This window comes from Bison bison, unplaced genomic scaffold (assembly GCF_000754665.1).
Source record: "Bison bison bison isolate TAMUID 2011002044 unplaced genomic scaffold, Bison_UMD1.0 scf7180017864484, whole genome shotgun sequence".
Taxonomy (NCBI): domain Eukaryota; kingdom Metazoa; phylum Chordata; class Mammalia; order Artiodactyla; family Bovidae; genus Bison; species Bison bison.
In genome coordinates, this window is record NW_011495044.1 from 2,533,251 (window position 1) to 2,555,777 (window position 22,527).

At 38.3% G+C, this 22,527-nt stretch overlaps 1 protein-coding gene across 3 annotated transcripts in view; it reads left to right on the forward strand.

Moving 5' to 3' along the window:
* The window catches only part of FOXJ3 (forkhead box J3), a 125,178-nt gene that overhangs the window by 38,641 nt on the left and 64,010 nt on the right, over positions 1-22,527 (forward strand). For all 3 annotated transcript variants that reach the window (XM_010862668.1, XM_010862667.1, XM_010862669.1), the window contains exons 3-4: positions 8,128-8,452; positions 20,768-20,842. In XM_010862668.1, coding sequence (XP_010860970.1) covers positions 8,128-8,452; positions 20,768-20,842 — 400 coding nt within the window. The remainder of the gene's footprint in view (positions 1-8,127; positions 8,453-20,767; positions 20,843-22,527) is intronic.

Sequence of the window (22,527 nt, forward strand, 5' to 3'; positions counted from 1 at the left end):
ATGCTGGGAGGGATTGGGGGCAGGAGGAGAAGAGGATGACAGAGGATGAGATGGCTGGATGGCATCACTGACTCGATGGACGTGAGTCTGAGTGAACTCTGGGAGTTGGTGATGGACAGGGAGGCCTGGAGTGCTGCAGTCCATGGGGTTGCAACGAGTCGGACACGACTGAGCGGCTGAACTGAACTGAACTTAGGGCATGTCAGATTAAAACCACTGAGTAAGAGTGACAGTCATTTAAAATTTAGAAAATTCTGAAGAGTAGGAATTTGATGATAATAGGTAATATTTATTGAATGATTATTTACAAAATTCTTCTTCAGTCAGTCAGTTCAGTCGCTCAGTCGTGTCTGACTCTGCGACCCCATGGACTGCAGCACGCCAGGCCTCCCTGTCCATCACCAACTCCCGGAGTTCACTCAGACTCACGTCCATTGAGTCGGTAATGCCATCCAGCCATCTCATCCTCTGTCGTCCCCTTCTTCTCCCGCCTTCAGTCTTTCCCAGCATCAGGGTGTTTTCAAATAAGTCAGGTCTACACATCAGGTCTTCTTAATGGTTTGTATATATATCTCACGTAATCCTCACAACAGTTCTTTGGGGTGGGTACTGTTTTTATCCTCACCTTAAGGTCAAATAACTAAAAGTGAAAGAACTTGGATTTCAGTACAGGCAGTTTGCTCCAGAGGCTGTGTTCTTTTTTTTTTTTTTTAATTAATTTATTTTTAATTGAAGGATAATTGCTTTACAGTATTTTTTTGGTTCTTGCCATACATCAACATGAATCAGCCATAGGTATAGTATGTTCCCTCCCTCTTGTAGGTCCCTCCCATCCCCTACCTCACTCCACCCCTCTAGGTTGTCACAGAGCCTGGGTTTGAGTTATTTCAGTCATAAAACAGAGCCTGTGTTCTTAATTACCATATTTTTTCTAAAGTAGGATGTTGGCCATGTTATTTTGCTGAAATTGAACTAAGAAACTTTGGCTTTGCTGGTATATGATAACTAATTTTGAAAAATAACAGCAGCTCCTTTTGCTTGGAATAACTTAAATTGCTTCACTTACACATTAAAAAAAAATTTTTTTTTAATGTCACATGCTTCCAAAATGTAAGGTCAACCTGTAGTAATTATTTTTTTACTTTTTAAGGTTCTGCTGCAATATGCCTTGGGTACCCAAATATCTACATGTACTCTTCTTCCTATAAGTAGAACTCACTTCCCCCTTTCCCAAGAGAAACAACCTAGAATTTTATTCATTTATTATATCCAGCTGAAATTCTAAGCTCTCTGGGTGCTTTCACTTTCATTAGATCCCAGAGTGGCTTCTTGGTTTATGGTAGAGGAGAAGGAATAGAATAAAAGCAATAAAAGCCATTAGTTAGAAAATGGGATAATGAGAAGCACAAAATACTCACTAGGCCATATTGATTATAAAATCTTCCTGGGTAGCAGTGGCAGAGCCTCATGCCATGACAGTATAATAAGTTCCTTGATTCTGCTTTTGGGCTCTGCATTGTTCCCTGTGCCTTCTGAAGGGGCTCACCTTGTGGCCACATCTGAGGTGGGTATGGGTGAAGATGCCCTTTCTGGGAAATGCACAACTTTATAGCTCACTTCTTACTGATTAGCTTGGGTATTATTTTGGATACCTAAGAGACTTTTGCAGTCTAGGCATCCCCCTGCCCTCATACAGTTATTTTAAAAAGCTTAATTTTCTAGACTTTTTGCTACTTTGAGCCAAAGGACATGCCTAGGCAGAATTTTTTAATGTGAAGACTCTGCCCTCTGTGCTTGGAACTTACTACCCCAGGGACTTCTAACCTTCTGGTGCCATGGAATCCCTTCAAAGTCTGGTGAAACCTGTAGACACTTCTCAGAATAAGGTCTCAAAATTCATAAAATAATATACTTAGGATTATAAAAGAAACCAATTAATTATATTAGCAAAATATTAACTTTATAACAGTAATATATGTATCTTGAATTAACACATTAAATAAAAAATCTAATGGCAAATCTTAATACACTGTCATAAATTTGAAGTGAATTTAAAAAGTTGAGATTCTGTAACATTTATCACAGTATATGAATATATTAGTGATTTTTGTTGATGGCAGAGTCATGGGTACTGTTAATGCTACTGTGATTTGTTGTCTACTTTCCTAATTAAAGAAAGTGCTTAGTTTCAGTTACAAGTTAGTAGAAATAAAGGTTATATTTTCCCCCGTCCAAGTTCTTTTACCTCCTGAGGGAATGATGGCGCTGGTGAGGCCATTGAAGTGTAATAGTCTTGGGTAGAAAGTCAGCACCTCACAACATTGCTTTTGTTTGGCAAGACAACACTCTTCTCTATTGCTAAGGCTGCAGTTTTGCAGCCATCAGTCAGTTACTTCGGTTGGCTCTTTCAGAAGCAGTATGTGTTTGTTTTTTTTTTTTTCAACCATGTAGGACTTGCAATTGTAGGACTTTTATCTTGAACTGCAGGCCATGAGCAGAGAGTACCTCCCTTAGCAAATCTGCGTTTTCTCCATCTCTGCTTGCAACTCTATTTGAAGTTAATTTTTCTTTTAGGACTTTGTTTTAATTAACTAGAAGGAGGCAACACATGCCAGTATTCTCAATTTTTCCTATAGTAATTCTCTACTTGCTATATAGCCTCAGTTGGCATATGATCTGTTTTCCAGTTACAGTAGGTGACAATTTGACCAAATCCTTTGTCACTTTAATAAGTGTTACCAACTGTCCATCCTGCAGTTTTAGAGTTCTTAATGTTTACCTCATCCTCTCCTCTAAGAGAGTGTCTTTTTTTTTTTTTCCTATTTTATGTATGTATCATAATTTATTTCTATTGAATATCTAGGTTATTTTCAATTTTTACTATTATAAATATTTATTAAAAAAATTTTTTTTTTAACTTTACAACATTGTTTTGGTCTTATTTTAGGTCCTATTACTTGTATCGCTTCACTTCCGTGTCCCACATTCCATGTTTGTTAGTAGTTGCGTTCACCTGCTGGTAGAGTTCTTTTTATAGTACTTAAACACGTAAAACTTCCCTGGTAGCTCAGCAGTAAAGAATCCGCCTACAGTGCAGGAGATATGGGTTCGATTCCTCACTTGGCATTAAAGGAAATGGCAACGCACTCCAGTATTCTTGCCTGGAAAATACTATGCACAGAGAAGCCTGGCAGACTACAGTCCATGGGGTCGCAACAGTCAGGCATGACTTAGTGACTGAGCAACAGCAAACATATAAAAAGTCTGGAAGGTAGCAGTTCAGGACTAGGATGGCAGCTTCACAGTTGGTTCACCAAAAAATCAGGGACCCAGATCCCTTCTTTCTGCTCCATGCCTTCAGCATATGACTTCCATTTCCATAGATCACTTTATGGCCAAAGATGACTGTTGGCACACTAGCTGTTGTATCCACATTCAGGATAGGGCAAAAGGTGTAATAGTATCCAGAATAAAATTTGGGTTGTAGTCTTAAGGAAGAAGGCCACAACAGGTATTAGGTGGTAGTTAGTGGTCTCTGCCATCGACCTTGCTTCTGATTGCCTTGAGTGCTGAGATGCAGTAACAGGAATTATGTTTTAAAATGTTTAAGTATATATATGTATTTTGACCCCTTGAGATGCATGTGATCAGAATTACTACTGTGGTAATTACAAGGATTTCTTTTAAGTTCCCAGTTGCTCAGTTTTTCACATGATACCAAGTCTTAAGATAAAATGGCAAGTGCTAGGAATGGAGGGGGAACATTCAGGCATATCTAGGTCACAACATCATAATACTCATTACTCTTATTTTCCTTGATGTCTTCCTCTTAGGTCCATTTAGGAAAGCCAACAGTACCTCTACCCATTTCCCACCTTTTCAATCCTATTGAAGTCTTGAACTTTTTCTTTGTAAGCTTTGGTTACTCCTCAGGTATTAGAGAAATTACAGAGGGAAGCCAAGCAACAGGCTGAAGTAGCTAAAATGCGAATTTGTGAGCATATCATTGGCAGTATGTCATTAAGTGAGGTCAGAACCCCTTTCTTCCTCCTGTATGGTGGAGTTGTTAGATCTTGATACTCTTTACCTTTTCATTGTATGCAGAGAAAATTCCTCATGCAACTCCTTTTAAGCAATAGATACCATTATAGATTTAAGAACTTCAGACATAATTTCTTCATGCCTTGCTTTATCCTGCAAGTAACATTATCTTCTTACCTTTACTTCCGTCTCCCCATTTTTCTCTCCTCTTGTAGTAGAACTTTCTGTCTCTGTGTAGTGCTACTTGTCAGTCTGTGCTGAGTCACATTTTTTTCCAGTTCATAAAGGACTTCAGTCCTGTGGTTTTCCTTCCTCATACTGTTGAGTCCTCTTTTCTTTTACCTCTTCCTTTTAGCTTGAAAACATGTTTGATCTTGTTTGTTTGGGGAGGAGCATACCCACCTTCATTGGATAGTCACTATTCTGATCATTTAAGCACCCTTTACCCACTGTATTCATAGGCATTGCAGGAGCAGAAAAGAATCAGAAAGTTCCTTCTTCTAAGGAGCTCATGGCCTCATGAGAGAGTTAAAGATAATTTAATTCTGTGTAAGTTCTGTAATAGAAGTATTTATAATCTGTAGGGGTAAGATCTAGTTCAATTTAGGAGATGGAGAATGAGAAGAGTAGATTGACAAGACTTTCTGGAGGGGGAGGTGGAAAAGGAAGTGAGGATAGAAAGCTTATGATGTAATTGTACATGTGAAAACAGCATGGTTGAGCCAAACTGAGGTTATAATTGCTCTAGAAATTTATCAAGAAGGATTAACAAAAGGCAAATGAAAGCTAATGTAGTTGAAAATGAGGCATTTAGAATTAGTATAATAGGAGAAGAGGAACCATTGAAAGTTTTGGGGCACAGTGGCAGGAAAACATTGCTGACTTCTCTCTTGGAGTATATGCATGGACCCTGGAGGTGCTTAGCAGGGAGGAATCAGAGCCTACAAGGCCAGCTAGGAAGCTTTTGGAATGAGGTGAGGTAATGAGGGCCTGACATTTCTTAACCAGATTTCCATAACCAGATTCCTCAGAGCCTCTCCTGCTGTTTTTAAATCTGCCACCATCTGTTCTCTTATACAAGTGGACTTCTGTCATCACCATTCCATTGAGAGGTTTCTTTCTAAAGTTACTTGATGATCTGGCCAAATCTAATGGTCATTTTTTTGTCTTCTCAGTAGAGAACCACTGCAGCAACCAGCCTAAGCAGCAACAATGGAGACACTTTTTATCTCCCCACCAAGGATATGTAAAATTGAACAAACAGCAAAGAAAACAGAAACCCAGTTTTTCAGATTTTAAATTTAAGAGAGATTTTTATAGTCTACTTCAAATTAGAACTAGTAGACATAAGCACAACAATGGAATACTTTTTACTCATGATGTCTTTGACTAGGCACAAATTCTTTCCAGACTATTTAGATCTTAACTTACTTCAAGTCTTAGCTAAAGTTCTTCTGTTTCTTAAGGCTGCAGCCCATGTTGTCTTCTACTTTTTTCTGAACCATTACAGAACCCATAGCTCTTTTTCAACTCTTTCTTGTATTTGACTTTCCTAATTGGAGTATAGGTTCCTAGAGGATAAAAATTTTATCTTAATTGCTGTGTGTATAAAATTTTACTCTAGAATAATCTTGTATACATGTGTAATCACAAATTCTTATTAAATGTTATAACAGTATTAAGTACCTACTTACTGTATGTTCATGTTTTATTACTGAGATTCTCATAAAGTCAGTGGCACTGGTGGAAGGAAACAGAAGTTAAAGATGATTTTCAATAGGAAGCATCCGCAATATCTGTTATATTCCAGTTTGCAATGTACTTTTACATTATCTTTGAAAATGTATATGACTAGTTGCGTGGGGAATTTGAACAAAATAAAGCTGTTTGGTAGAGACTTAATTGAGACCAATACGATGACAGCCTGGTATAATAGCCAATGCTTGTAGAATAAAATGTGAATGATAATAGCAGCAACTATCAATACTGTTACCACCACCACCACCAAGAGCTAATATTTATTGCCTGTTTATTGTTTGCCAGTCACTGTACTTTATGTCAGCGAGAGGTAGATACTATTATTCTAATATTACAAGTAAGTATGGTAGAAAAACTGCTAGACTGGGCATCAGGAGCTCTGAGCTCTGGTTTTAGTTCTGCTGTTAACTATTTGTATGAATTTGTTTTTCATCTTTAGATTGAAGCGATTGTTCTCTGATCTCTAGGGTACTTTGCCTACTCTTTGACATTCTGTGATCTCTAAATTATCTTGGCTTCTTATTCCACAAGTTTCTATAACTTATTTCATTCTGGAAACAGATGTTTCTGGCTGAGATTGTAGAACAGGAGGGTGAGGTTTTTTTTTTAGATCTCTGAAGGTGCTGTATAGAGAAATTTAAAGTTCAGGTTTCAGAGGAATGCATACTGTAGAGATGGGAAGGGAGAATGAAAAATGTAAAACTGTTAATCAGAATATAAGAAAAAGAATATCTGGTAATGCAGATAGAATCCTCATGGCTGTCTCTTGATTGCTTGATCTTGTTTACTTTATGGTTCATTAGTACCTTCCCTAGATACTCCTAGAGCAATATTATTAACTAACACTTATTGAGTGTTTCTTCCTAGTGTAAGTTACCCATTTAATTTTTAATTCTCAAAGTAGTATTTTAACCATAAGCATTATTATTGTTTCATTTCACAGATGAGATGGGGTTTAGAGATACTAACATTTTCATAGTCTCACAGATAGTAACTGGTAGATTATGTACTTGAATTCTGGTCTACTTGACTCTAGAATCTGTTCTTTATCAGTTCTACATTGCCTTCCAGAAGTTCAGATCCTAAGCACAAAGTGTAGATTGTTTTTTGCCTGTGGCCATTTGGAATGAAGGGTATATGTGGGATTTTCTTTGCCACAGTTTTTTTCTTTTTACTGAGAGATTTTAAGTTTCCTATTTTGTTTTCTTTTTTCCTTTATTTTCATATCAGTTAGAAGTCTTTCATGCCTCTCTGCTTTGTTGTCAGGCTCACTTTTCCTGCTTCTTTGATCCCAGGATAGGAAAGTTTGTAGCCCTTGTTGAAAGTTAGCCATGCTAGTGTGAAGTGTCAAGCTTTGTTTTATTTTATCTTTCATTCTTAGGGCAGCTTCCTTCTCTCTCCAGAATATGTGTTAACCTGGCAGGTGTTGTTTTTTCTTTCTTTGAGTGGTAATGGTTTGAAATTTTTCGGCCTTGGAGAGAGAGAGATTACAGAATCCAGATTACTGGATGTTTTTGTAAGCCTGTCCTTGAGTTTTTAATGCTTCTTTTCCTGCTTTTCATTTATGTGACTTCATCTCTTATATCCTATACTCCCAGATCTTAGTTTTTTAAAGCTTGTTCTTTGACTTTTTTTTTTTAAACCGCATGGTGCTGCCTATTCTCCATTTCTGTATTTCATCTGTGTCCTTGAGTTTGCATTCCTCTTTTCGGTCAACTCCCCCAGCTAGCTTGTCTCCTTGCTATTCTTGTCTACCCTGCTTTACTCTTCCTACCTCCCACCTGCTCAGCTATACCTTCTTTCCTCCATGTAAATTCCTGTGCCTATTTCTCAGTTACTTCTCTGACCTCTTGCCTACACTTTACTTTTGGTATTCTTTTGTATGGTTTCCCTAAAATTTATGTAAAAGAAATGCCAGATATGTAGTCTTAAGTTTTAAAAGGGCCTGTGGTGTTGGTGAGTAAAGAGCTGGACTGCAGACAGATTTTTTTTTTTCACACTGTGATCCTGTCTATCTGTTCAAAGTGACAGATAGTTGTTTTAAGAAAACTGACATAAAAATTTTTACACTTTGTATGTTTGCATTGTTCTGTCTCTTGTATAGTTTCAAACCAAATTTGTTGTTTTAGAGAGGAAGAAATTAAGAAAAAAAATTGGAAATGTACTCCCTTAAATATTTGGTTTGGTCATTAATATACTCAATCTTTTTCCTCCAGATTTAACTCAGGCTTTCCCTCACTTTGGAAGTCCTAGATTTGTGAATATTGGATATTTTGAGAAGCAGGGGTTCTTTCCTTGATATTGACTAAGGAGTCTATTTACCTTCAGGATGACATCTGAACTGGAGAGCAGCCTAACATCTATGGACTGGTTACCACAGCTCACCATGAGAGCAGCCATCCAAAAATCTGATGCTGCACAAAATGCACATGGAACCGGAATTTCCAAGAAGAACGCACTCCTTGACCCAAATACAACCTTGGACCAGGAAGAAGTCCAACAGCACAAAGATGGGAAACCTCCATACAGCTATGCCAGCCTCATTACATTTGCAATCAATAGCTCACCCAAAAAGAAAATGACTCTGAGTGAGATCTACCAGTGGATTTGTGATAACTTCCCATATTATAGAGAGGCTGGCAGTGGTTGGAAGGTAAGGATTTTATTTAAGTTTTTATTTTTATACTGTGAACAAGAACAATATTGGCTTCTACTGAAGGTAAAGCTTTGTGGAGGTTTATGTAATTAAAGGTGAAATTCTGATTACTAGTCATTTTTAGGATGTAAAAGAAATGTTTTTAGTTTGATGAATAACTATTTTTGGTAGAATATTAATTTGTTAGAACTTTATTGCAAGAGCATAGCATGAAGTGGGAGTAGAGATAAAGTAGCATTCACTGGAAAACCATACCCACAGTTCAGGTAAGTTGAGAGTCTAAGGTTCGAAAAAACCAACATAGTATTGCAACTAGTATTGTTTTCACGACCCAAGATTTTTAAAAAACCTTTATTTTGAAAGAATTCTAGATTTACAGAAGAGTTACATAAGTAGTACAAAGCATTCCTGTATATCCTTCAGCCAGTTCCTCCATGGTAACACCTTATATAACTAACCATTAACAAAACTAAGAAATAATATTTTTGACTTAGCAGTACTGTTAGCTTCTAAGTACATTACAGACTTTATTCAGATTTCACCAATTTTTCCACTTATGTCTTTTTATGTTCCAGGATTCATTTCAGGATCTAATCTAGGATCCCACATTGCATTTTGTTGTCATTGTCATGTCTCCTTAGGCTTCTTCAATCTGTAACTGTTCCTCATCTTTTTTTGCCTATAATGATCTTGACACTTTTGAAGAATACTTGACACTTTTGAAAAGTACTTGTCTGGTATTTTGTAGAATGTTCCTTGGTTTGGATATGTCTTATATTTTCTTGATTAGATTGAGGGTAGTGCATTTTGGGGAGGGATAATACAGAAGTGATGTGTCCTTTTCTGTATATCAGTCATATCGGGGTATCTTGACGTCAGTATATCTTATTACTGATAATGTTGACCTTGGTTCTTTGGTTAAGATGGTGTCTGTCAGGTTTCTCCACTACGAAGTTACTATTTATGACTTTGTAAATTGTGTTTTGGGGGAGATACTTTGGCATGCAAGTACCCTGTTTTTTCCTTAAAACTTTATTCATTTCAGCTTTCATTGGTAGATCATTATAGCAGTTTTTGTTTTTTAGCTGTGATTTTCTCTTTTCTTTTATTCCTCCCATATTAATTGGGATTCTTCTGTAAAAAAAAAAACTTATCCCTACTTCCCCTTTTGTTTATTTATTCATTCATTCAATCATTATTTGTAACAGTTGGCACCCATGGATATTTATTTTTTGTATTGCTGTTATTTGTTCTTCAAATTGGTGCTGCTTTTGCCATTGGGAGCTCTTAACAAGTTGGCTCCTGTAACTGTTGATATATGGTTCAATTCTTTTGTTTACTTCTTAACTTTGTGACTCCACAAGATGTTCCAGGCTTATCTTATACCTTTCCTGTCCCAGCTCTAGAATCAGCTACCTTTTTAAGAAGTCCTACTTCCTCACCTAAGCTTTTTCAGGAACCTTCAGGGTAGTTACCTGCCTAACTTACGTTATACAATGGATAATTCAACTTTCTTTTGTATCTACACATGTTGCATTCATATTCTTATGTAGGAGTTATCCAGTTGTGTGCTTTGTGGAGGTGTGTGTATTTGTTTATGTGCATGTGGAAGAAGGGGATTTACAGAGGTGCCATCAGCTGGTAGTTACACTTGCTTCTCTTAATCTTTCCTGTCTTAACATCTTTGTCTTTTTTGTTTAAATGTATTTATTAAAGGCATTTACTAAATTACTGTGTACCAATGATGTGCTCTGTACTGTGCCAGATAACCAAGTGCCTTATGGGAAGGGATTTTTTTTTTAATCTCTTCCTCTATTCCATGCCCCAGCATAGTACTTCTGTTTGCTGCTGCTGCTGCTACTAAGTCACTTCAGTCATGTCCGACTCTGTGTGACCCCATAGACGGCAGCCCACCAGGCTCCTCCGTCCCTGGGATTCTCCAGGCAAGAACACTGGAGTGGGTTGCCATTTCCTTCTCCAATGCATGAAAGTGAAAAGTGAAAGTAAAGTCGCTCAGTCATGTCCAACCCAGAGCGACCCCATGGACTGCAGCCTTCCAGGCTCCTCCGTCCATGAGATTTTCCAGGCAGGAGTACTGGAGTGGGGTGCCATTGCCTTCTTCCATACTTCCATTTAGTAAGCCTTAATAAATGCAGTTTGAATGAAAGCCAGTATCCTGGTTCCAGCTTTCTTTCCTAGCTTTATCTTTTGTTAGTTCCCTCTCATATACTCTTTCTTCTTCTATCTAGTCCCACCTATTAGTTTTCCTAGATAAAGATATTTTGATTTCTTGCTTTTTTCTCTTACTTGTCCTTAGACTTTCTCGCCCTTTTTTCTGTTAGCTTTATTCTGTTTATTCTTTAAGCTCATATGTAACCTCTTTTCTCCATGTAGAAGTCATCTTTTGTGTTTCTATATGTTTTATTAATAACTCTATTACCAGGTGGAACCTGTGGCAAAGAACCCGCCTGCCAGTGCAAGAGATACAAGAGACGTGGGTTCGATCCCTGGGTTGGGAAGATCCCCTGGAAGAGGAAATGGCAACCCACTCCAGTATTCTTGCTTGGAAGAGAATGAATCCCATGGACAGAGGAGCCTTGCGGGCTGCAGTCCGTGGGGTCACAAAGAGCTGGACATGACTAAGAGACTTAGCACACAGCACTATTATAGAACTTAGAGTTTTTTGTTCAGAGATCTTATTTCATCTGAGTCCACCTGTGAGTGCCAGATTCGGTCTGTTGTATTTCTGGCTGCTGGCCAGACCAAGTTATGGTCTGAAACTGGTTTAGAAATAGTGATATTTTACCTGGAAGATACATGGTTTGAATGTAATGAAGGAGAAAAATGGGACTAGGTGGAGAAACGATGCTGCTTTTTAGAACTAAAGCATATGCCGAGGAGATTATCTGGTTCAGTTTGTTATATTAGGAAGCCCTTTAGTATTTCCAGGGATTGCTATTTCATAATTATTCTTTTTTAAAAAGTTTTCTTCGACCCAATTTTAGGAGCCTAGAACTTGCCATAATTACTTTTAAGTTTTATTTTTGTAAACATAGAAATGTAATATTTTGAACATTTGAAATGGAGATACATGGAAAGTGATTTATCTTCTCCTTTGCCAAGGTCTTATCTCTCTTTTCATGTTTAAAAGTTCCCATTCATGGTCTTTAGATTTGTTTAACATTGCTTGTGCAATTTTCTGTTCACTATTTCTTCTTCAGGTATGGAGGAGATGGGTTAGGGAAGGTCATGTAGAATTTGTGAAATTAGCTTGTGTTGCATGAAATGAGAGTTGAATAAAGATCCTAAAGCAGTTGTCATCCATCTTTCCAGAAACATAGAGACAGTTAAAGTTACCCAAAGGAGAAAATGTTGCTGTGCTTGCTTAAAAGATTCAAATAGAATTTTAATATTTAGGTGAAGTGAAAGTCACTTAGTTGTGTCCGACTCTGCGACCCCATGGGCTGTACAGTCCCTGGAATTGTCCAGGCCAGAATACTGGAGTGGGTAGCCTTTCCCTTCTCCAGGGGATCTTTCCAACCCAGGGATCAAACCCAGGTCTCCCGCATTGCAGGCGGATTCTTTACCAGCTGAGCCACAAGGGAAGCCCCAAATTTAGGTGAACTCCCTTTCATTTTGTGCCAAGGCATTGAAGGGAGATTACATATTAAAAACAATCCTTTGAATAATCCATGACAGTTCAAAAAACTATATAAGTTTCTATAATTGAATGATTTTATAATCTGAACTAGAAGAAAAGGAATTTAGATTTTCGTGCTATCCACCTTACTGAAGAAAGCTAACCTGTTATTGGAATTTAAGGTAGTAAAAGAAAAATATGAAAGAGTGGTATTGGTATGTGGGGTATATTCTACTTTTCTGAGTGAAGGAAAAAGAAATAAGAGTATATTATGTATTTGCTTATTGTAAAAAGAAATTTAGAAGTAATAAACTAGAAATACAGTAAATATAGTTATCTATAGGTATGTATAGAACTGAGGTAGAAGAGAGAGAGAACGGAATGATATTGTGAGTGTACCTTTTTATATAGTTTTGAGTTTTAAAACATCTTAAGTGTTTCACACATTCAAAAACTATATGTAAGGAAATAAAAAAAGGTTTAAAAAAAATCTTAAAACTGAATAAAAGTAGTAATAGTTGTAACTCAGCTAGTAAATAATCTGCCTGCAATGCAGCAGACTGTGGTTCTATATCTGGGTCGGGAAGATACCCTGGTGAAAAGATAGGTTACTGACTCCAGTATTCTTGGGTTTCCCTGGTGGCTCAGACCATAAAGAATCTGCTTGCAGTTTGGGAGACCTGGGTTCGATCTCTGGGTTGGGAAGATCCCCTGGAGGAGAGCTTGGCAATGCACTCTAGTATTTTTGCCTAAAGATCCCCATGGACAGAGGAGCCTGGCAGGCTACAGTCCATGGGATTGCAAAGAGTCAGACACGACTGAGTGACTAAGCACACAGCACATACACACAGTTGTTGTTCAGTCGGTCTTCTGGATTCTCTCTAGACTGAGATGTTTGCTTATTTTCTTAAAATCCATTGTTCCTAGACTTTTGTGGTCATCTCTTCTTGATCCTTGACCTTGATTATTGTGTTCTGGTTTTTGTTGTTGTTGTTTAGTTGCTCACTTGTGTTCAACTCTGCAATCCCATGGACTGCAGCACGCCAGGCTTCCCTGTCCTTCCCTGTCTCCTAAAGTTTGCTCAGACTCATCTGTTGAGTTGATGATGCTGTCCAACCATCTCATCCTTTCTCACTTCCTTCTCCTCCTGCCCTCAGTGTTTTCCAGCATCAGGGTCTTTTCTGATGAGTCAGCTCTTTGCATTAGATGGCCAAAATACTGGAACTTCTGCTTCAGTATCAGTCCTTCCAATGAATATTCAGGGTCAGTGTCCTTTAGGATTGAGTGGTTTGATCTCCTTGCAGTTCAAGGGACTCTCAAGAGTCTCCTCCAATTCTCCTTTTAATCCACAGTTCAAAAGCATCAATTCTTCAGTGCCCAGCTTTCTTTACAGTCCAACTTTCATATCCATACATGACTACTGGAAAAACCATAACTCTGACTAGATGGACCTTTGTTGGCAAAGTAATGTCTCTGCTTTTTAATATGCTGTCTCAGTTGGTCATAACTTTCTTTCCAAGGAGTAAGCGTCTTTTAATTTCATGGCTGCAGTCACCATCTGCAGTGATTTGGGAGCCCAAGAAAATAAAGTCTGTCACTGTTTCTATTGTTTCCCCATCTATTTGCCATAAAATGATGGAACCGGATTCCATGATCTTAGTTTTTTGCATGTTGACTTTTAAGCCAGCTTTTTCACTCTCCTCTTTCACTTTTATCAAGAGACTCTTTAATTCCTCTTTGCTTTCTGCCTTAAGGGGGTGTCATCTGCCTAACTGAGGTTATTGATATTTCTCCCGGCAATCTTGATTCCAGCTTGTGCTTCATCCAGCCTGGCATTTCTCATACAGTACCCTGCATATAAGTCAGATAAGTAGGGTGACAATAGACACCTTTCTCGTTTGTGACAGGATGACAATATACATACTCCTTTTCCAACTTGGAACCAGTCAATTGGAAGTGATCAAACAGGAGATGGCAAGATGTGAACATCGACGTTTTAGGAATCAGCGAACTAAAATGGACAGGAATGGGCAAATTTAATTCAGGTGACCATTGTATCTACTATTGTGGGCAAGAATCCCTTAGAAGAAATGAAGTAGCCCTCATAGTCAACAAAAGAGTCTGAAATGCAGTACTTGGGTGCAATCTCAAAAATGACAGAATGATCTCTGTTCGTTTCCAAGGCAAACCATTCAGTATCATGGTAATCCAAGTCTATGCCCAACCACTAATGCTGAAGAACCTGAAGTTGAACGGTTCTGAAGACCTAGAGGACCTTCTAGAACTAACACCCCCAAAAGATGTCCTTTTCATTATAGGGGACTGGAATGCAAAAGTAGGAAGTCAAGAAACACCTGGAGTAACAGGCAAGTTTGCCCTTGGAGCACAAAGTGAAGCAGGGCAAAGGCTAATAGAGTTTTGCCAAGAGAACGCACTGGTCATAACAGACACCCTCTTGCAACAACACAAGAGAAGACTCTACACATGAACATCACCAGATGGTCAATACCGAAATCAGATTGATTATAATCTTTGCAGCTGAAGATGGAGAAGCTATATACAGTCAACAGAAACAAGATTGGGAGCTGACTGTGGCTCAGATCATGAACTCCTTATTGGAAAATTCAGACTTAAATGAAGAAAGTAGAGAAAACCACTAGCCCATTCACTTAGAACCTAAATTAAATCTCTTACGATTATACAGTGGAAGTGACAAACAGATTCAAGGGATTAGATCTGATGGACAGAGTGTCTGAAGAACTATGGACAGAGGTTAAAGACATTGTACAGGAGGCAGTGATCAAGACCATCCCCATGAAAAAGAAGTGCAAAAAGGCAAAATGGTTGTCTGAGGATGTCTTAAAAATAGTTGAGAAAAGAAGAGAAGATAAAGGCAAAGGAGAAAAGGAAAGATATAAGCATCTGAATGCAGAATTCCAAAGAATAGCAAGGAGAGATAAGAAAGCCTTCCTCAGTAATCAGTGTGCGTCGTAGGATAGAACAAATGACTACAGATATTCGTATTTTGGGAGTCCCAGCTCTCACTGTGGGAGAAGAGAAATATATGTGGGAACATGGTGATTGATGGAATTAGAGATGCCAGATTAAACTCAAGTTGAAAATAAAAATCAGTAAGAGTGCTTTTAAAATTCAGATTTCTGGGTCACAAGTCCAGAGATTTTAAATTAGTCATCTTAGAGCCTAGTAATCTGCATTAATATTCATCTCAACTGATTCTAGGGTAAGTAGGCTGTACTTTTGAGAAGCTGCCTTTGAAGATGTGGTTTCCAAGGCCAAGCAGTTTGCCTTTAACAGTTATTTTAGTTCAGTTCAGTCGCTCAGTTGTGTCCGACTCTTTGCAGCTTCATGGACTGCAGCATGCCAGGCTTCCCTGTCCGTTACCAACTCCTGGAGGATGATGCCATCCAACCATCTCATCTTCTGTCATCCCCTTCTCCTTCTCCCTTCAGTCTTTCTGAGCATCAGGGTCTTTTCCAATGAGTCGGCTCTTCACGTCAGGTGGCCAAAGTATTGGAGCTTCAGTTTCAGCATCAGTCCTTCCAGTGAATATTCTGGTTTGATTTTCTTTAGGGTTGACTGGTTTGATCTGCTTGCTGTCCAAAGAACTCTAAAGAGTCTTCTCCAGCACTCCAGTTCAAAAGCATCAGTTCTTAAGTGCTCAGGTTTCTGTGGTCTAACTCTCACATCCATACATGACTACTGGAAAAAAATCCATCAGTTATTTAACCTGGGCCATTTTTCTCCACCTTTAACTTGGCCATCCTGATTATGTCTGCCTCTACTCTTTGAGCTTTTTTCCTTAGGGTTGTTAGATGTAGTGTGTCTCCAAGTTGTGAGGTCTGAAGTAATCTCTTTTCTCTGTTGTGTACTGTAAATACATGTCATGGCTCTCATAGCTCTCTGGGTGTTTTTATTTTCTGAATATGCTCTTGGTATTTTTCCAGAAGATTCATGATTACCATATGAAAAGCATTATATTCCATTTTCTGAATTGGTAGAAAAGATCCTTACTTAGGAGGAAGAGCATTAAACAATCATTGCGTAATGTGAAATGTACATTTTGCCTGACCTAATCATCTATGAAAGTCAGAAAAGATTTCCTTAAGGAACTAACATTTAAACTAAGAATGAATTGGAGATTGAGTAGACTCAGGTGAAGGGAGTGAAGGAAGGCTGGAGGCCGTAACTTTTGCAGGAGACGGAAAGCCTACAGGTGAGAGAGAACATTGGAGAGGATGAGGGTAGAGTACAGACAGTATAGACTTACAGATAGCAGGTTAGGGTGAGGTCATGAAGACGCTTGTGGAGGCTTTAGGATTTTAGATTTTATCCTAAGTGCAATGAGAATTTACTGAAAGATTTTAATTGAAGCGGTAAAGTCAGATTTGCCTTGTGAGGAGGTAACTGCCTGCTGGGTGGAGAATACTGGAGAGGGGTAAAGAGAGGACTGCAAGGAGATCCAACCAGTCCATTCTGAAGGAGATCAGCCCTGGGATTTCTTTGGAAGGAATGATGCTAAAGCTGAAACTCCAGTACTTTGGCCACCTCATGTGAAGAGTTGACTCATTAGAAAAGACTCTGATGCTGGGAGGGTTTGGGGGCAGGAGGAGAAGGGGACGACAGAGGATGAGATGGCTGGGTGGCATCACTGACTCAGTGGACGTGAGTCTGAGTGAACTCCGGGAGTTGGTGATTGACAGGGAGGCCTGGCGTGCTGTGATTCATGGGGTCGCAAAGAGTCGGACACGACTGAGTGACTGAACTGAACTGAAATGAAAGAGAGGAACGAAGCTATTGTACTAGTTTTTGGTGCGACTGGTGTCCTAGACTGAGATGATAACAGAAGAGATGGAATAAAGAAGGTAAATTGAAGGCAGACTTAAAAAATTTGGTGATGGATTTGTTTTAGATGGTAAGGAGGAGGGAGGAGTTAAGGAGGCTTGACAGGTGTCTGATTGGAGCAGTTATATGAATAAGCAGAGAAGAGGAAACTAAAGGAAGACCACATTGGAAATAAAGATTGAGTTTAGTTTTAAACATGTTGGGTTGGAGTTTCTGGCGATGTCTAGTAGATTGTTGAAAATTTATGTTAATTTAGGAGAAAGGTCTGTAACAGATGTTATTGAAGCCATGGCTGTGGATGAGATTGCCTACACAGCAAATGTAGAAATGAAAAAAGAACAGTGGTAGAATCTGGAAGATTTCCAGCTTTTAAGCTTTTTATAGAGGCGGAAGACCCAAGTAGAGATGTGTTCTTACAAAGCCATTTAGAAAACATGACCATTTTGATTTCATCTTGATTTTTTTTTTCCATCTTGAAGTTTTTAGATGGGTAGTTTTTCAGATTAGTTCTTTCTTTCCTTTGTCTTCGTTTGGATTTGGACTGAGTACTTTTTGTGATTTCATTTTATCTTCACTAATATTTTATTAGTTATATCTCTTCCTAAATTTTGTTTTGGGAAGTAATTATTCTAGAACTTACCACCCATATATTTAACTTATCACACTCTACCTTCATTATACTATTTTCTATATGGAGTGAGAACTTTATAAACCTTATACAGTTGATCCTTGAATAGCCCAGGCAGTGCAGGCTGACTCCTCCACAATCGAATGTATAATTTTACAGTTGGTTCTCCATATCTGTGGTTCCACGTCTGCACATTCAACCAACCTTGGATTGTACAGTACTGTAGCGTATTGTGGTGGTGGTTTAGTCACCAAGACATGTCTAACTCTTGCAACTCCATAATTGTGGCTCGCCAGGCTCCTCTGTCCATGTATTTCTCAGGCAAGAATACTCAAGTGGATTGCCATTTTCTTCTTCAGGGGATCTTTCTGACCCAGGGATCAAACCCATGTCTCCTGCATTGCAGGCGGATTCTTTACTTCTGAGCCATCAGGAAAGCCCACTATAGTATGTATTTATTGGAAAAAAGTATGTTTAGTGGACCGGTATAATTCAAACCCATATTGTTCAAGGATCTGCTGTACTTCTGATTCCCCTGAGCCAGCCTTTATGTTGTTACCATGTTTTCCTTTTACATGTTATAAACCTCATAATAAGCTGTTATATTTGCTTTAGACAGTCATCTTTTAAAGGCATTACAAATAAGAAAAAGTGATTTTTGAAAATTTGCCTTCATTTTCACAGTTTCTGGAACTCTTCATTTCTTCTTGTAGTTTCAGGTTTCCATTTGGTATCATACTTCTGCCTGAAGAACTTCCATCTAACATTGCCAGCCAACTGGTGGTACAAAAAGTGAATTTTTTCAGCTTTTGTGTCTTGCAGAGTCTTTATTTTGCCTTCATTTTAGAGAGATATTTTCACTGCATATAGAATTGACTTTTTCTTTTATTATTTTAAAGATGTCGCTTTTTTGTCTTCTAACACAGTTTTTTGAGACATCTGCTATAATTCTGATGTTTATTTCTCGGTACATAATCTTTTTTTTTTTTTCTCTTGCTTCCTTCAAAATGTTCACTTCATTTTGAATTTCAGCATTTGGGCTATAATGAATATAGGTGTGTGGATTTTTAATTCCTTCTGCTTGATGTTCTCTGAGATTCTTGCATCTGTGATGTGTCCTGCATTATTTTTGGAGGACTCTTGACTGTTACTTCTTCAATTTTTTCTCTGCCCCATTCCATTTCATTTCTTCTTCTGAGACCCTAATTACATGTATTGTTAAACAACTCTTGGATGACTTTTTTTGTATTTGTGCATGTGTACATGCCCGCATGCATATGTGTTAGTCTGGATAATTTCTACTGATCTAGCCTCAAGATATCTGAGCCTTTCCCTAGTTCTGTCCCATCTACTGATGAATCATCTAGGGAATTTTTTATCTTTGACCGTGGTTTTTTGAAACATAATCATGTTACATTTGACCCTTTCTTATAGTTTACGCATCTCTGTTGAAATTCCCCATCTTTTGATGCAGTTGTGCACTTTTTCTGCTTGTTGCTTGAACATATAGTTTTCTAAAAGTGCTTGTCTGATGTTTCTGACATCTGTGTCATTTCTCAGTGGGGTTTTTCTGATTACTTTATCTTTTGATAGTGGGTTTTTTTTTCCCCCTTCTTTTCCATGTCTCTTGCAACTTTTGACAGTTTTAGCTACATGTGTAGAAGAATGGTTGAGATAGAGGTAAATAGTATTTATAACTGTAAATGGACAGTCATCTTTTTTCACAGGCCATTTGTGTCTGGGTTGAATTACTCTTACCAGAAGTTGAGCTGGATTTGAGTTTCGTTGTTGGTACCTTTACCTTTAGTATGCCACAGACTTTACGTTCTTCCACAGTAGACTCCTGTTACCTTGTGCTTGGAGACAGGCTTGGGTATTGTAGAGTTTTCTCAGTGTTCCTGCTTTCTCTTTAGGTTTTAGTTGTCTCTGCCCACCTTGCTGCAGATGGGGGGCTCCATGCTTCTGCCCCTCCTCTGTCAGTAGATTATTACTTCTCATTCCTGCCAGGCTTGTGCTAGGGTCTAGTGGTTTTGTGTTCTTTTTTTTTCGGTCTTGATCCAGACTTAGTCTTACTCAGGCCCTTGGACCTGTGGGGGAGGGGTGTCCTTTTTCAGTGTTTTTTTGCCCCCTCAGCCAGATCAGTTATCCTTGTTTATCCAGTTAAATTTGAGTGGGAGTTTTGTGCCCCTTTCCAAGCTATAGTCAACCTCCAGCTCAGTGTGGTATATTGGAGTAGAGTCCTGGCCCCAGGGCAGTTTCTGACACTTGTCCCGTTGTTGTTGCTGTTACTGTTCAGTCTGTCAGTCATGTCCGACTCTTTGCAAACTCAAGGACTGCAGTATGCCAGGCTTCCCTGTTCTTCACTGTCTCCTGGAAATTTTGGAGCATTTCATTAAGAAGAAATGGCCTGTAGGTATTTTCTTTAATAATTGAGGCATAGTCCTGTTTATTCATGAAAGATTACCTGTTTCACAGCTTCTTCAGGTCTCTGTGTTTTCCTTCTGTCCAAGTTGGTTTTCCTTTCCTGCTGTCATTGAGGAACCTGCATGTTCTTGCTGACTTCTGTAGCCCATGTCTTCCCATGTGGTTTTCTTTCTTATATATCGTAGTGAGAACCTAGTTGGTTTTTATGTGCTGCTCTTGTAATGGAGCACATAAACTTTTTAAACTCATTAAAAAGTGGTAATATATGTGCCTTGTGGATCATTTGAACATGATAGAAAAGTGAAAGGAAGAAAATAATCTTCACTTATAATTCCATGTAGAATAACTCCTAGCATTTTGCATTCTGCCTTGTTTCTAAGAATAAATAAATTAGTTAATAAATATATACCACAATTAAAATCACAATATGCATATAATTTTTTTTTTGGTGTTTAACATTGATCATAGACATCTTCTTGCATCATTAAAAGATCTTACTAAACATTTAAAAAGGGACATTTACTCCCTGTTTGGAGTTTTGTAAGATTCACTGGAACTATCTTTTCCAATAACTATTTCCCTTTGCAGCATTCATAATTTGAAAATCAGATTTAAATTTGAAGCTCATTTAAAAAGCTTATTCCATTTGTAATGATATGTCAGCATATAGAGATATTTAGGTTGCTGATTCTGTTTTTAAAGGGGGTTTTGGTTTTTGGATTCCAATGACCCTATAGCTTTTCTTTTTTAATTTCAGAATTCCATCCGACATAATCTGTCACTGAACAAATGTTTCCTTAAAGTGCCTCGATCCAAGGATGACCCTGGAAAGGTAGGATTCATTTTCTTAAAATAATTGGATTCCTCATTGTATCTGTTGGCATGTTTGAATCTGAGTTATACCTATTATATAAAGAAAAAGAATTGGGATTAAAGCTTCAGGATCTTGTCTAGTTCACTGATAAGATACCTTTGTGAAATAGCAAGTCCTCCGTTACCCTATACTCCCTGTTCTACTTCACCTCGCCTTACCCTATTTTAGTTTGTATGCTTCAAGGAAATAGCAGACAGGAAGAGATTTCTTTTCAAGCAGTAAGAAGCTAGCTAGCTACTGAAGAGTTGGTCTTCTGTTCCAGGTTGCTGTTTCTAATCTAGTTTTTGTTTGGTTATTTTTTTAAGTGTTATGTATTAAATTAAACATGACTTTTGAATTTCTTGTTAGAACCACAATTTATTGTTGCATATAAGAAGTGAATCTGGGTCAAGGGGGAAAGGAGTGAATCTATATGTAATTGACTAGTGGAAGTAATTCTTACCCTGAAGTAAAATTTTTCTCTGTTTTATCCTTGTTTTCTTGGTTCTCGTTTTTTCCTCTTCATTCCATTTATCTTCTGCCATTGTTGCATTTTTAATATTTTATCTGCAGAAACTTTCTTTTTTTGAGTTTCAAACTGTATCAACTGAATTGTGGCCTGAACTTGGTACTAGTTGTTTGGTTTCTGAAGCTCAGAGTACTTGCTTGCACCATTTTTCGTTGTCATGATAAATTGATAGATTAGGACTTTTGAGATAGTCTATCTTTTGGAAACCACACATTCTTTTTCTGTTGGTTAGACTCTTTGTCACCTTCTTCAGGCTACTGTCACTGAAAGAATTTTTCTAAAATGTAAGCCTGATCATGATATCACCCTGTTTAAAAGCACTCTCCAGTGTCCTGGAGGTGTTTCTTACATCCTTTACTATCTTTTCCTTATCTTCCTTTCTAGCTATGATTTCACCTTACTCAATATCCATTGTGAGGAACTACTTGAAGTTTTCCATACATACCTTTCATATAGTTTTCTCCTATTGCACAAACTCCCTCTACTTGTCTTCATACTCCTTGTCTTTTAAGATTGAGCTGCAACATTACCCTGTGAAGTTTTTTTGTTTTCACGTACTTCAGTTGAGTTTGTTGTTCCATCTTTTGAGTTCCTGTTACTTTGTCATCACTATAGTAGCTTCTAACTGATTTCTTTATCCTATGCTATGCTATGCTAAGTCACTTCAGTCGTGTCCGACTCTGTGTGACCCCATAGACAGCAGCCCACCAGGCTCCCCCGTCCCTGGGATTCTCCAGGCAAGAACACTGGAGTGGGTTGCCATTTCCTTCTCCAATACATGAAAGTGAAAGTGAAGTCGCTCAGTCGTGTCCGACTCTCAGCTACCCCATGGACTGCAGCCTACCAGGCTCCTCCGTCCATGGGATTTTCCAGGCAAGAGTACTGGAGTCGGGTGCCATTGCCTTCTCCGTTCTCTATCCTAGGGCTTACTATCTCCAGTATATAGTAGCCAGCCATCTTTCAAAAATGGCCGTATGGTCTATGTTTAAAAATCTTCATTGGTTTATTTACTGCCTTTAGGTTAAAGTCTAAATGTGAAGAGGATGGGGATAGTTTGTATATAGTTCAGTTTTTTAGCCCCAGTTGCTTGCACAGTGACTGGTGGCACTGAGGAGACACTCCTGTTGAATGAATG